This window comes from Pholis gunnellus, assembly GCF_910591455.1.
Source record: "Pholis gunnellus genome assembly, chromosome: 22".
Classification (NCBI taxonomy): domain Eukaryota; kingdom Metazoa; phylum Chordata; class Actinopteri; order Perciformes; family Pholidae; genus Pholis; species Pholis gunnellus.
Genome location: NC_136549.1, coordinates 10,442,499 through 10,456,301, shown reverse-complemented (window position 1 = coordinate 10,456,301; position 13,803 = coordinate 10,442,499). Strand labels below are relative to the sequence as shown.

The following is a 13,803-nucleotide window of genomic DNA, read 5'->3' as shown; positions in this document are numbered from 1 at the left end:
ACCGACCGGCATACAGATTGACGATGTTTAGTCGGTAGTCATTATAAGGCTCGGAGCACTGTATGGGCAAAAATACATAAGCCTTCGTAGCTCAACTGTTAAGTCTAGAATGTATTCTTTCTGTTGTTCCAGACTGATTTTCAGATGTTTCTGGGATGCCACAGACAAATCTTTCACATCTTTGTGTGCACTCATTGCAGAGTTATTGCACAAGACCAAAGGCTAGCTAAAGCAAAGTTAAGAAACAGCAAACACTGACATTCTCTCTCTCTCTCTCTCTCTCTCTCTCTCTCTCTCTGTGTGTGTCCTCTTTCTTTCTGTCTCCCTCTGTCCCTGTGGTCAACAATCCCTCTGCTGGCCTTTATCCCCAAATCCCCATGGACAGAGTCAGGGGAGGGAGAGTGCTTAAATGCTTTGAATGATGGTGTGGAATGCTAAAAAGTGTGTGTGTGTGTGTGTGTGTGTGTGTGTGTGTGTGTGTGTGTGTGTGTGTGTGTGTGTGTGTTTGGTTGTCGGGGGTGTGGGGGGGGGGGGGGGGGGGGGGTTGTCTCCTGCCTGGTCTCGGATCTGGTATGCGTGACTGAACAAGAGGAGGAGAAAGAGAGGAAAAGAAAAAAAAAAATCCCCCACCAGAACCTGCCTTCCTAACTTCTAAAGACAGACAATGGCTACTGACTGGTCTGGCAACCCTCTGTGTGTGTGTGTGTGTGTGTGTGTGTGTGTGTGTGTGTGTGTGTGTGTGTGTGTGTGTGTGTGTGTGTGTGTGTGTGTGTGTGTGTGTGTGTGTGTGTGTGTGTGTGTGTGTGTGTGTGTGTGTGTGTTGTCACTTCACACACAGGACACGTCCTGATAGAAAGCAGAATGGGGGAAATCTGCTCTAACCAACTTTAGATCTCATTACTCCACACGTGCAGCAGCACAGATGCAGCTCTGCCACATGTGAAATAAAGCACTGCAAAAATAACCAAAACTAAAAACCAGAACCTTCCATGCAAACCACGAAATCCACCAAAACACAACCCCTCACCCACTTTGGGCTTTGACACTTTCGAGACTTAAATGTAAAACTCGACCACTACCAGTTGAGCTGAAACTCCTGCATTTGCTGCATTTACCAAACAGACGTTGATGATTAAAAAAGTCAGCAGGGTAGAACAGCTTCCTATAATAAACGCCCTGGTGATAATTAATTACACAGGCACTGCAGCCAAATCAAGGCGGCAAGCATCCATTTTGAATCTCCTCGTAAATAATAAAACAACACAACAGATTTTTTCCTTTTTTTTTTTTTGGAGAGGCAAGGCTGAAGCGTTCAGGGACAATACTCAGAAATGTGTGGGCGGCTATTAGGACCAATACATTACAATAACAGCCCTTATTGTATTAAATGCGCCGGATTATGGACAACATGATTGTAGAACAAGACCATAGCAGCACTGAGTGTCTTGTGGGAATAAACAATGTCAAAATGAGCATGTGGAAACTAGAGTGTTAGTGGAAAAAAACAAAAAACAGACAGCATGACAACACTGGAGTGCTAAAGCTACACAAAAGTAGTCCACACCGCTGTTTTCGTTCATTATATAAATATCTTTAATTGTTTTAACCGTAAGAATATAAAACAATTTAATTTTGGGATTCTGCATTTTTTTCTTCTTTACAAACACATAATATACAGTACATCTTTTTTATTTTTCAAACACACACACAGCTTTTTCAGCAGGACGCACATCCGTATATTAATTTTTCTAGCAGGTCATTGCATTACATTGAAACGCGCACACACAGGCCTCCGTGTGTGCATGTGTGTGTGTTAATGTGTGTGTGTGTGTGTGTGAAAGAAAGAGAGAGATGGGGAGGTAAAGAGACGCAGTCCGCTTGTAACCCGACACGGAGAGAGAGCAAGAAAAATAATCGATGGCTCCTTATTCTAAGCATGTCTCAAAATGGATTGGGGGGGTATTTTAATTCAGGAAGAGATGGAGAAAAAAAGGAGGAAAAGAAGATATTCTTACCCTCCTCTCTCTCTCTGTCTCTCTCTCTCTCTCTCTCTCTCTCTCTCTCTCCGGTGAGAGCAACATGAATATGAATGCGACCTGTGTTGCCGTTAACGTGGGAAAATAAAGCCATGAGACAAACCCTGATTTGTTTTCGATCAATAAAGGGTATAAGATATAGAAATCACTTCAATTTGAAGTACGGCGCTCTGAACAACATCCACTGACATTTATTTCCACCAGCATCCCTCAGAAGAAATACCGAATGTTCCTATAACATACTCACATGGATGTACAATGTGTTTACCAACGGCCCGATCATATTTTGTATCTCTCATTTTAGCACTAATATTCCTATACGTCTATTGCATTATTATAGGAGGTCTACAGGTATTTATTCTAAGGAAAAGCTGATGATCTCGTCTCCTTTTTATATCGACCAAAGCTTGAACACAACACATCTCTAAAGGGCGTGAAAGTTGGACTTTATCCCTAAGGATGAGGAAAAGAAACAATAAAAAAAAAAAAAAAGCTCTGGCACACAAGCGGATTTATGTTTAGCTTTTTGCCTTTTTTTGCATAAAGCGTCGTCATTAAAATCTGAATAGATTTTACAGCTTGCTGTCCCTTCTCTCTCTCTCTCTCTCGCTGGGAAATTGTTGCTGTTTATTGGGGTAAATTAACAAAAGGTAGTTAGATTGTGTCCTGGTCTCCTTTCTCCAGCTCTGCTCATGGAGGGAGGGAGGGAGGGAGGGATAGGGGGGAGGGGGCAGACACAGTCCCTTTAGGCACATTTTCTCCCAGTCTCTCATTCTCGCTTTCCTTCTGTCTTTTTTTTTTGTGTGTGTGTGTATTTTTTTTACAGTATACACCCTTTTTGAAAACATACGAGGTAGCCAAATGTTTTAGGCGTGATGGCTGTAGCGGAGATTAGTTGTAAAGGTCTCAAATCCAGGCTCACTGTTAAGAATAAAAAATAAAAAAAAGTTTTCAAACCTCACTGTGCTTTTAAAACTAAAAGATGGATGCAACTTTGGATGGATGCAAGTTTCACTTTTAAGAATTTTCTGGAAGCCAGTGCCAGTAAGCAGATTATTCAAATGACATTCTTCTTCTTCTTCTTTTTAAATATGTGAAACAAGCTGATTTGCATTGCAAGTTATTCCAGTTTGATGTCAGAATGTCTGAGATATTAAAACTCAATCACGAGATCAAAGCAATTGTTAACGGGGATTTTTCATGAGCTCGTAGCAAAAGTACGCTTTTAATTGCTTCCTACCAGGCAGAATATTAAGTCATAGAAAACACTAATTGAAATCCTGCAAGGCCAGCAGAGAGAAAAATAAAACATCTGAACACAAAATATTGGTGACATGGGAGAAGCACACCTTACACAACCACACAGAAGGGGGGAAAAGGGAGGTTTTTCTCTCTCTCTCTCTCTCTCTTTTAATAAGAAAAGAAGTTTACCCGCCCATCTAATACCCCTCCTCTTCCTCGTGTCCCTCTCTGTCCCCCATCCAAAAACAGAACAAAAACACGAAAAACACACTTCCAATCACCTCACTTTCTCACTCTCTGTCATCTGCCAGAGTCCCAGGTTCAACACTTTAAGGCAGGGGAGCTGCGTGATCCTCTCCAGTCCCCTCTTGGTGATCTTGGTACATCCATACAGGTCGATGCCCGCCAGCTGGGTCAGGTGGTCGGCTATGAGCTCCAGCCCTTTGTCCGTGATGCGCACACACTGTCCAATGTTCAGGGTCCTCAGCTCGTGCATCTGCCTCACCATCCGGTTGATCCCGTCGTCGGAGATGTGGCACGAGCACAGGGACAGGGACTTGAGCTGGTACAGCCCCTGGGCGATGTACGCCAGGGTCTGGTCCCCTATCTTATCGCAGAAGGAAACGTCGAGCCCGGAGAGCCTCAGGGTGCCCATGGCGAGGTGCATGGTCCCCGTGTCGCTGATGTTGTCGCAGGAGCGTAGGTTAAGACTCCACAGGGAGGCCATGTGGGAGAGGTGGATCATCCCTGCGTCTGAGATACCCCCGCAGAAGCTCAGGTTCAGTACCCGGAGCTTGGTCAGCCCCTTGGAAATGTGTTTGAGTGACAGGTCCGTCAGTTTCTGACAGTCCTGGAGGGTCAGGTACTCCAGGTTCAAACAGCCCTCCGCCGCGCTGCGGGTCATGCCCGCCAAGTGTCCAATGCCCACGTCCGAGACGTGCCTGCAGGACCTTAAATTGAGGCTCTTGAGCCTGTGGAGGCCCCAGGCTATCAACAGGAGCCCGGTGTTGGTGATGTTGCTGCAACCGCCGAGCTCCAGCACCTCCAGGTTCTTCAGATACTGAGCTATCCTGCCCAGACTGGAGTCTGTGATCTGCTTGCACAGACTCAGGTTCAGCACCCTCAGCGACGGGATCTCCTGGACGAACGCGTGACCCAGCCCGTTGTCCGTGAGGTTGTAGCAGCCGGACAGATTGAGGGACTCGATGTTGGGCATCCCCTGGATCACATAGCTCAAGCTGCGACGCAGGGACAGGATCTGGACCCTCCGGATGCCCCTGGCCTGGAGGCTGGGGAACAGGGAGGGATTGGCCCGGCGGAGGTGCAGCTTGGCCTCCACCCCCCTCCACACTGACTTGTGGTAGGATGCGTCCCTCCAAGTGATACACACTTGGGCTACCCTGCCTTTGTCCCTCACATCCAGATAGCTGAAAATCATGGCCAAAATTTCCGGGAAGAGGCACGAAATGTGCGTCTCCATTGTTTTTCAAACCCCAGGCATATAAGAATTAATACTCCACACCTCCAAGGCTGGAAAAAAAAAAAGAACCCACTCCCCTTCTCTTGTAATTATGCAAAAGTATCAACAGTACCAGTTATCCACAGAAGTAAGGGGAAAAAAGAAATAGGAGTAGTTTGTTTCTCTCTTTTTCTCACATTGAACTGTGCAAAATCGATCCAACTCTCTCCAACCCCACGTGATCCTGTCTCGTTGCGCAGTAGGATTCAAATGCATTTAAAAAAAAAAGGGGAAAAACAAAAAAAGCGTTTATTCCTGCCTCAACTTCTCTCTCCGCCAAAAAGAGGAGGCGAGGGGGGCGAAAGGAAGAAGGAGGAGGAGAGGAGGAATAAGCGTCAATCCTTCCCCCTCTCGCTCCCTTCGCTCAGACGACGCTTCCTTGTATTATACCTACAAAAAGCCTTCCTCTCTCGGCCGAGCGGGGATCCAGACGGTCGTACATTTCAGAATAAGAAAGTAAAAAATAAAACCAACACTCTTAACGCCGCCTATTAGAAAACATTTCCATGATAGAAAAGCAGTAAAGATAGAGCTGGGTTGGCTTTGTAGGCAGAGTGAGAGAGAGAGAGAGGGGCGTCCTGGGCTCAAAGCCTTTGTCTGCTCTTTTCAAACCGACTTGGCAGGGACCCCAGCACTCTGGCTGTACGGGAGGGGTGGAGGCAAGAAATAGTATTAATGGCACGTGTTAAAACATACTCAACAACAAATAACGTCGCGATAAGCGTCTTAAGTACACACTCAGACACGGAAAAGACGTGTGTTAATATTTTACAAAATAATGCAGTGCGATATTAATTCGTGATTCTATCAAGGCACCCCTCTCTCCACCATGTCAGGCAGTTGGTTTGTCCCGCCTCAGCTGGAACGGTGCGAACAGTTTCCCTTGGAAACCAACTTCTTACAATTCAGTTCACTTTGGGCTTTAACCCTTTGAGCGGACCACACAGGAAACACAGGAAAGCCAACTGGAGAAGCCCTTTTCACTCCGCGTACTTGGCATGCATGTGTAGTATTTTTTTACTGCGATGTTTCTGTTGTTATTGTTGTTGTGGAAATAGTGGTAGATTGTCTCCAGAACGGTTACAGAGCAGAATACAGTGTTGTTTGTCTCATGTAAACATCATGTTTTTATCCACTCTCCTCTTTCACACTTGCAAAACCTCCCCCCAAAAGATATTAAACCGTCTGACTGAAAACATGCAATAAAACACAACACTCGTTGGCTAATTGTGTTGATGTATAAATAAGTAAAAAGCTGTCTAAACTCACTTCAACACACTTTATTGGCTTGGTAGGCTGCTGACTGTTCCGGTGTGTGCGCAAATGTGAGTAGTAAGTATATATATATAAATCATAAAGTACCAAACTAATCACTTTGAAGCAGCTGCCTCACATCTGGCATTGCTTGAACTCATTTTTCTCAGCTGATAATACTGAGAGTGTTTATATGTGTATATCAATAATAGCTATTTATGGCAGATATATTTTCAAAATTGCTTGTCAAAGCATTGAAATGATCAAATGCCACAGAAAAAGATTGTGAGAACATTTTCTACTCACTCTACCAAGTTTTAACTGTCATCCCCTGCAGTGGGCCTCTCTCACCCCCATAGTAGCCTTCTTAGTGGGTGTGTGTGTGTGTGTGTGTGTGTGTGTGTGTGTGTGTGTGTGTGTGTGGTGTGTGTGTGTGTGTGTGTGTGTGTGTGTGTGTGTGTGTGTGTGTGTGTGTGTGTGTGTGTGTGTGTGTGTGTGTGTGTGTGTGCGGTGTGTGTGTGTGTGTGTGTGTGTTTGAGAGTGTGTGTGCACAAAGATAACATGTCTGTGCATATGTTTTTTTTTCTGCGTAAACAGTATATTTTTTATATGGTTGCAGTGCTCCCTCTAGCTTTTTGTAGGCTTCTCTCTCTCCCCTTCTATGTGTGTGTGTGTGTGTGTGTGCGTGTGTGTGTGTGTGTGAGAGATAATATGACAGGGGAGCCGTTTGCTGAAGCCGGTGAAGTGTGGCAGAGAGGTTGAGAAAGAGAGAGAGAGAGAGAGAGAGAGAGAGAGAGAGAGAGAGAGAGAGAGAGAGAGAGAGAGAGAGAGAGAGAGAGAGAGAGAAAAGAGGCAACAGTGATCAGGTGAGGATAACAGAGAGGGAGAGGAGCTGCAGAAACAGGCCTTTTTACATGGAAAGAAGCAGCCGAGCACAACTGACAGCAACTCTCCTTTCATCCTCTCTGTTCTTCTCTTTACGAATATATTTTTTTCAAGTCTCTCTGAAAGTAATAGTCAGACATGTAAATGTTTTTTTTTTTGCTTGCTGTAATCTTCCCTCCTGTGCATACTGGCCATTAAAGGATCCCATCCTAACAAATACAAATGTTCAAAGTTAGTCTTTTTAGTGAAAAAAAAAGCCTTATTTTGTATCTCTTAAAAGACTGTAAAGACCATTTCTTCATCTTCCTCGTCTGAACTTGTGTTTCTGTCTTTTGGTCCTCTCCTATAAATCAACTTGCTTTTTGCTTCTTTCTCCTGCATGTCTCTTATTTTCTCAACTCCAACTGATGGATGGGTCACGTTAGTATCTCCCTCCCTCTCAAATACAAATTATTGGCATTAATAATGCCCTCAATGAGGTCACAATATATTTTCATAGCAAAATGTATGAATAACAATAACAGGAAGAAAACATATATTCCACATTTACATTTATACTGGCAAAACACAAGTGGGAACTCTTATGTAATCAGCATGTGAGTCATATAAACACGTTTTTGCTTTACTGAAAACATGTGTGTTATAGAACGATTCATGTCGTTATCATGGTCAGATCTATCTGCACCGGAGAAACGATCTGACCACACACAAGGATTGTTTGTGTTTTGTCAAACCAATCACGACCGACCCTCAGCACAGGATGCATCGGCAGTGCAAAACAGTGACACGTATACAAGGAGGAGGATGCTGCATGAAAAAAGCCTTTTTTTTTAGATTAAGGACAATAAATGTATCACAATTAATTCAGCATCTGTTATAAAATGTAAAATATGTACTTTTTATTGAAGTTATTTAATGGAGGTCTCACAAGCTTTCACAAGTCTATAAAGGCCCATTTAGAGACTCTTGACGTAGTGTGATTTCTATTTCAGGTTGCCATAAAAGCAACTCCCTTTTATGGAAAGCTGTTGTTGTAAAAAAGCGTACAATTCTTTGGTGTAAACATGGATTTGAATGTTTCAAATGTATCAAAACGACCGAAACGTCTGGATTCTGAAGTGCAAGGATTCTAAAAATCGACTAAAATTGTCTGCTGACTATTTTTGATGCCCCTCTCTGCTTTTAACGTGTTTCCTGTAACTTCATCAAGGACACAAACCGAGCCGTTAACTTGACTGTCCCCTGTGGCTGCCAACACCTATGTCCTTGATGCTCGGGCGCACAGTGTGTCGTGCATTTTCAAAATAAGAGATCCTGACATGAATACCAAGCTTCATAAAGATTGTGTTAACGCCTCGAGTTACAAACAGAGGAGGAGATAAACACCAGCTTCCAGCTAAATGTGGCTAAATTATGACTATGGCTAGTCAGTCAGTTTGCTGTACAAACAGTTTGGGATTAAACAGAGGCTCAGAAAATAACTAGCTGATTGTGTGATTGTGTGGTAACTAGTGATTTGTCTCATCCAAATGTTCTGTTTAACCTAACTGGACACTGATTCGTGGCTCTATCAGCAGTTACCTTTTCAAGAATGTATGTTTGTTGGGTTCAAAATAATACCCAGCCAACGTGGGTTTGAGAGTGGCACCAACACTGTGTCGTGTTGGAGTTTAATAGCAAACTTTTGAATGTCTGTACAATGTCTCTACAGCAAGATGATTACAGACAAACAAAAGTAAAGGAAAGAGAAAGAAACGAATAGGAAAAAAGATGGAGGATGTAGAAACGGAGAGAGGCGGATCTATATGCCACAGGCTTTTTCTCTTCAGCAGCAGTAGCTGAGTCTCTCTCTGCATGACCTGCCTGTGTGTGTGAGTGTGTGTGTGTGTACTTGCACAGCATGCATTTTTTTCTGTTTTTCTGTCTTCCTCTGTCTGGCTCATATCACAGTTTGTGCGTGTGTGTGCGTGTGTGTGCGTGTGTGTGCGTGTGTGCGTGTGCGCGTGTGTGTGCACTGCTGTGGTGTGTCATACCTCTCCCAGATAACCTGCTGGGCCCTCGCTAGCATTCACACTGAGTGAGAGAGGACAGAGAGAGATGGATGGATGGGTGAGGGAAGGGAAGGGAAGGGAAGGGAAGGGAGAGGAAAAAGTGAGAGGGGTAAAATAAGAAATGGGTCAGAGAAAAGGGAGGGCGAGTATTTTTAGAGAATGTATCAGAAGTGATGGAGAGAGAGAAACAGAGGTGTTTGTGTGTGTGTGTGTGTGTGTGTGTGTGTGTGTGTGTGTGTGTCATCTGCCCAAAGTGTTCTCCAACCTCTCCTAAGATTCTACTTGTCGTGTGACCCACCGTGTCTCTTTGTGCGCACGTGTGTGTTTGTGTGACTAAATGTGTCCGTGTTTGATCATTCAGGGGAGGGCTCTAACTGCATAATTGCGACAACGTGCTTCATCTTCACCCCTGCAGCGACTGCTGGTTGCCAAGGTTACGTGGGCGTGTGTCAACACGTCGCCCTGAAAGCCGACACCTTCCTGAATAGATGTTACTATGACTCTGTAGATTCTCTCCCGCACGCACGCACACACACACACACACACACACTCACCAACATATGAAAGAGAAAGCAGACAGTAACAATGCCCTGAGGTGCACTAAGCTTTTGTGTGCGTGTGTGTGTGTGTGTGTGTGTGTGTGTGTGTGTGTGTGTGTGTGTGTGTGTGCGCATGTATGCACGCACATGTCCGCCAACTGGTTACGCTGTAAGTGATGAATCTTTTATGCTGTTATGGTGTTCCCTTGCTTCACCTGTGCAGCACTGAAACATGGCCTGTGTTCGTGTTTGTGTTGTGTGTGTGTGTGTGTGTGTGTGTGTGTGTGTGTGTGTGTGTGTGTGTGTGTGTGTGTGTGTGTGTGTGTGTGTGTGTGTGTGTGTGTGTGTGTGTGTGTGTGTGTGTGTGTGTGTGGGTGTGTACCTGCCTTCAAAGTTTCTCGGCTCTCGGACTTTGGTTCGAAATTTTGGTGACACTTGTTCAACACTTTTGATGAATGATTATGATTATTGCGAGATCTCGTTCAGAACTAGTTTGTAACCATTAATCAAAAGTGTTGACACAGTTCTGATGGAGCGGCCTGGTCACCCCACAATTTAAAAAGCAAAACTCCTCACCAAAGTCAATTCCCTTCAATAGAACCCGGCATTCGTGAATTCGCTCGACGAGGCAAAACAAGTCCGTGCTGAGCTTTTGCGTTGAGTTCAACTTGGGCGATGTATGACACGCGAATTTGTGCTGCTGACAAATTGCAAACCGCTTTGACAGAGCTGACCTTTTGAAGGGAACAGAGAGCTGGAGGGTCCAAACTCGAACAAGCTATCATATTTCCATCAAACTTTATACAACCCTGCTCTGCTGAAGTACAAACTGCTCAAACAAAGACGACGCATGGTGCGCAGGCACTTGACAGACACAAGCAGGAATATACACTGATACAAATGCGTCTCTTTTAAAAAGGGTGCGTTAACTTGTTATCTGTTTCGGGACTAAGCTAACTAGCTTGTCGTCCACTGAGCCGATCAGCTAAAGTAGCTCACATGTAGTAGTAGGGACATTGTAACATGTAGGGACACACACAATGATTTATGGGGCAGTTGTACATCCCCTTCTGACATTTTCACTGACTAAAAGATGTTGAGGTGTCGGTCAGCATGACAATAAACAGGATGACATTGAATCGTGATGTATTAGTTGGTGTAAAAAAAAAAAAGGCCGGTGAGAGGCACAAGAGGAAAAAGATAAGTGGCTGAAAAGACGGACACAGATGATGGAGGTTAACGAGAGGAGGAGAGCAGATGTGCACAAACGAAGACGTCCCTGCCGGGAGATTTCTCTGTGCATTTCTCTGTCTCTCTCTTTTATCCCTCTCCATCTAAATCTCTACTTCTGTTCCGTGTGCTTCCGCCTCGCCAAAAGCGCCTCACAGGCTGTATGTGTGTGTGTTTGTGTGTGTATACATATGTGTGTTTGTTATGCACTGCTGCCCTGCTCCAGTTTTTGCACCACACAGGCTGCCTAGGTGAATGTGCGCGTGTGTGTGTGTGTGTGTGTGTGTCCTCAACAATGCTTTTCTTTTCTGCCAGCTCTGCAGTCTGACACGGGAGATTTTTTCAGCCTTGTGCTCTCTCTCCCTCAGTAGTCAGCATTTTGGCATTTTCTCAATGCGCTCTGTCATCTGTTGGCAGGAATAGGCTGCAAATTGTGTGTGTGTGTGTGTGTGTGTGTTTATGTTTATCCGGCTGGTTTTAACTCTGTTTGTCTGTGTTTGTGCGCGGAACCATGAAGGTGGTAAACAGCTCTTTTTCAATCTCAGAAATGGCAGTCGGTAGGTTTTTGATGTGGACATACACATAGACCTCCATCACCAGAGTTGTTGGCAAGATCGCTAAATGAAGCTCAAGGCAAGTGTGAGACCAAGCAGAGGCAAGATTGATGGAAAGAATGGTCGACAAAGCAAAATCCAAAGGATTTAACCGGCATCTACTCGATAGGTTTCCTCTCTCTTATGACGGTGTCATGTCACCCTTGTGATTCACACAGGACAATGCATTTGATTTGAATACGAGATACAGAAATTGACCGAGGGCGTGGTCTCTCCTGATGTATTGGGAAATACTGTCAATTTAAACTCTAGACCGTGAGTTTTCAAAGTGTCTCCTCAGAAAAAGGCTTCAATGATTCCCTCATATGGCTTCAAAGAAGACACATAATAAACGTGTGATATTGTGAGACAGAGTGGAGTACCAGTGTGCTCCAGTGTGTGCGTGACCTGACACAGTACAAGGCTTCCTGGGGATTTATAGACCAAACAAATGAATTCAGAGACAAGAAGTAAATCAGGCCAGACCAGCGCAGCCTCATCCCCTGATGAAAGTTGCTCTGATTCACAACGTAAGTGAGCGTGTCCCTCTTTTAGTATAAGTATGTATGTTCATCTCTTTACCAGATGAGTAGGAGTGCAGTTTTACAATTTGTGTGAGGGTGTGTTAAGTAGAGAAAAAAGTTTCATATACCCAGGGCTGAGAAATTGACAATCATTTTCTTACTAGAAGCATAGTGTGTGAGAGTCTGTGTGTAATGGTGATAGAAGCAGAGAGCAAAACTGTGTGTGTGTGTCTCATTCAGCCAGTGTTTGGGAGTATACGCTTGTGTTTAAACATGTTTGAGCATGTGTGTGTGTGTGTTAATCTCTCCAGGGAAGGGATCAGGAGGCCAGTGTAGTTTGACCAGCGGAGCTCCGGGGCACCAGGGGCGAATCAGGGGATCTGGCTCAGCCTCAGTGGCTTCTCCTTCGGCTTGCTGATCAGGGACCTGTCTCTCCCATGGTTCCAATCCAGTGCCAAACAAGGGCAGCCAGAGCTCTCTCAGTTGCTTCGTTTCCACCGAGGTGCCAAACACGGCTCGGCCTGCATTTATTTATCTGTTTAGACTATATTCTTTGCCCTTTTGTCTGGAGACTATGGAACTTTTTAAAGAAGAAACCCTCACAGTCTTACCTTTACTAATGAAATAAAGAAGCCTATCTGGCTTATTTGTTGGCAAGCACCAGATAAAAAACGGCTCTACTTGTGCTGCTGTTACACTACTTTGACACTATCCTGTCAATGGAAGTAGACTGAGTTTTGTTTTCCATTTTCGTTGGATTGAAAGTGTTCTGTGTTAGAGTGAAATTGCATTAACCTCACATGTTTGAGTTTGTAACACTGGTGTAAAAAAAAGCTTAGTTTTTTTTAGCAAAAAGCACGTTTCATTTTGAACTGCATCATGAAAATAACCCAACACGTCATCTCCATGCAGCCACAATACCTCCCGTTCACGTTATAGATCTACAGTATGTTGACGTAAGGAATGTCAGTTTATCAGTAGCTCTCAATGCTCTCAAGATAGGAAAAGCCTAAATACATAGCCGCTATATGCAGACTTGTAAGGAGTGAAATACTATAAATGGGGAGAGTGAAACATCACAGTTGAGAGACGAAGGAGCGTGAGAACAGCCTTTTTTAGGCGCCTGGATGCACTATTGGAGAGAGAGAGAAAGCGAGGGAGAAGGAGAGGGACAGATAGAAACATAAATGGCTGATGAATCTGGCTTTCAGTAAGAGAAGCATGTGAGAAATGGAGAGAGGAAGGAGGAGAGAGCTTGATAGTAGAGCGACAGAACAAAGCAGAGAGACAGATGGTGATACAGCGCAGAGAGAAGGAGGGAGAAAAGAGACATAGAAAGACTGGGATGGAGAAGTAGAGAGAAGATATATTTAGAGGGAGAGAGAGTTTTAGCCTCCCAGCTAGAGGCATGACTCATCTTCTGCCAGCTGACAGAAGGATGGATGGAGGGAAGAAGGGAGGAGATGGACAGAGAGTCGGGTGGGGGGAGAGAGATGGAGCGGCTGAAGAGAGCAAGCTTTACGAAGAGAGGACAGAAAGGGGGGACAAGAGAATGTGGGAGGAGAGGAGGAGAAAAACAGAAAGAGGACTGGTTTCCATACGACATCGTACACACAACCGCACATGTAAATCAGAAAAAAAAACTAAGAGACACATAGAAAGCCCAAGGCCTTTCCAAAGCCCCTCTCAGCTGCTTCCAAGTCCCACTGCATTTCCCCCAGGGTGTGTGTGTGTGTGTGTGTGTGTGTGTGTGTGTGTGTGTGTGTGTGTGTGTGTGTGTGTGTGTGTGTGTGTGTGTGTGTGTGTGTGTGTGTGTGTGTGTGTGTGTGTGTGTGCAAGCAGTAAATTTCGCCGCAGGCAGCTGCATTTGGCAGTTTGTAGCTGCACGTGTGTGTGCGCGCGCTTGCATATGTGTGTTTTTGGAAAGGGA

General features: G+C 44.6%; 1 protein-coding gene across 1 annotated transcript; it reads right to left on the bottom strand.

The window, feature by feature from the left end:
• Positions 1–2,501: 2,501 nt before the first annotated feature.
• Positions 2,502–5,333, bottom strand: fbxl14b (F-box and leucine-rich repeat protein 14b). Its single transcript, XM_079183767.1, has one exon. It carries the CDS (start codon positions 4,756–4,758, stop codon positions 3,556–3,558), a length of 1,203 nt encoding a protein of 400 aa, XP_079039893.1. The 5' UTR covers positions 4,759–5,333; the 3' UTR covers positions 2,502–3,555.
• Positions 5,334–13,803: the final 8,470 nt, after the last annotated feature.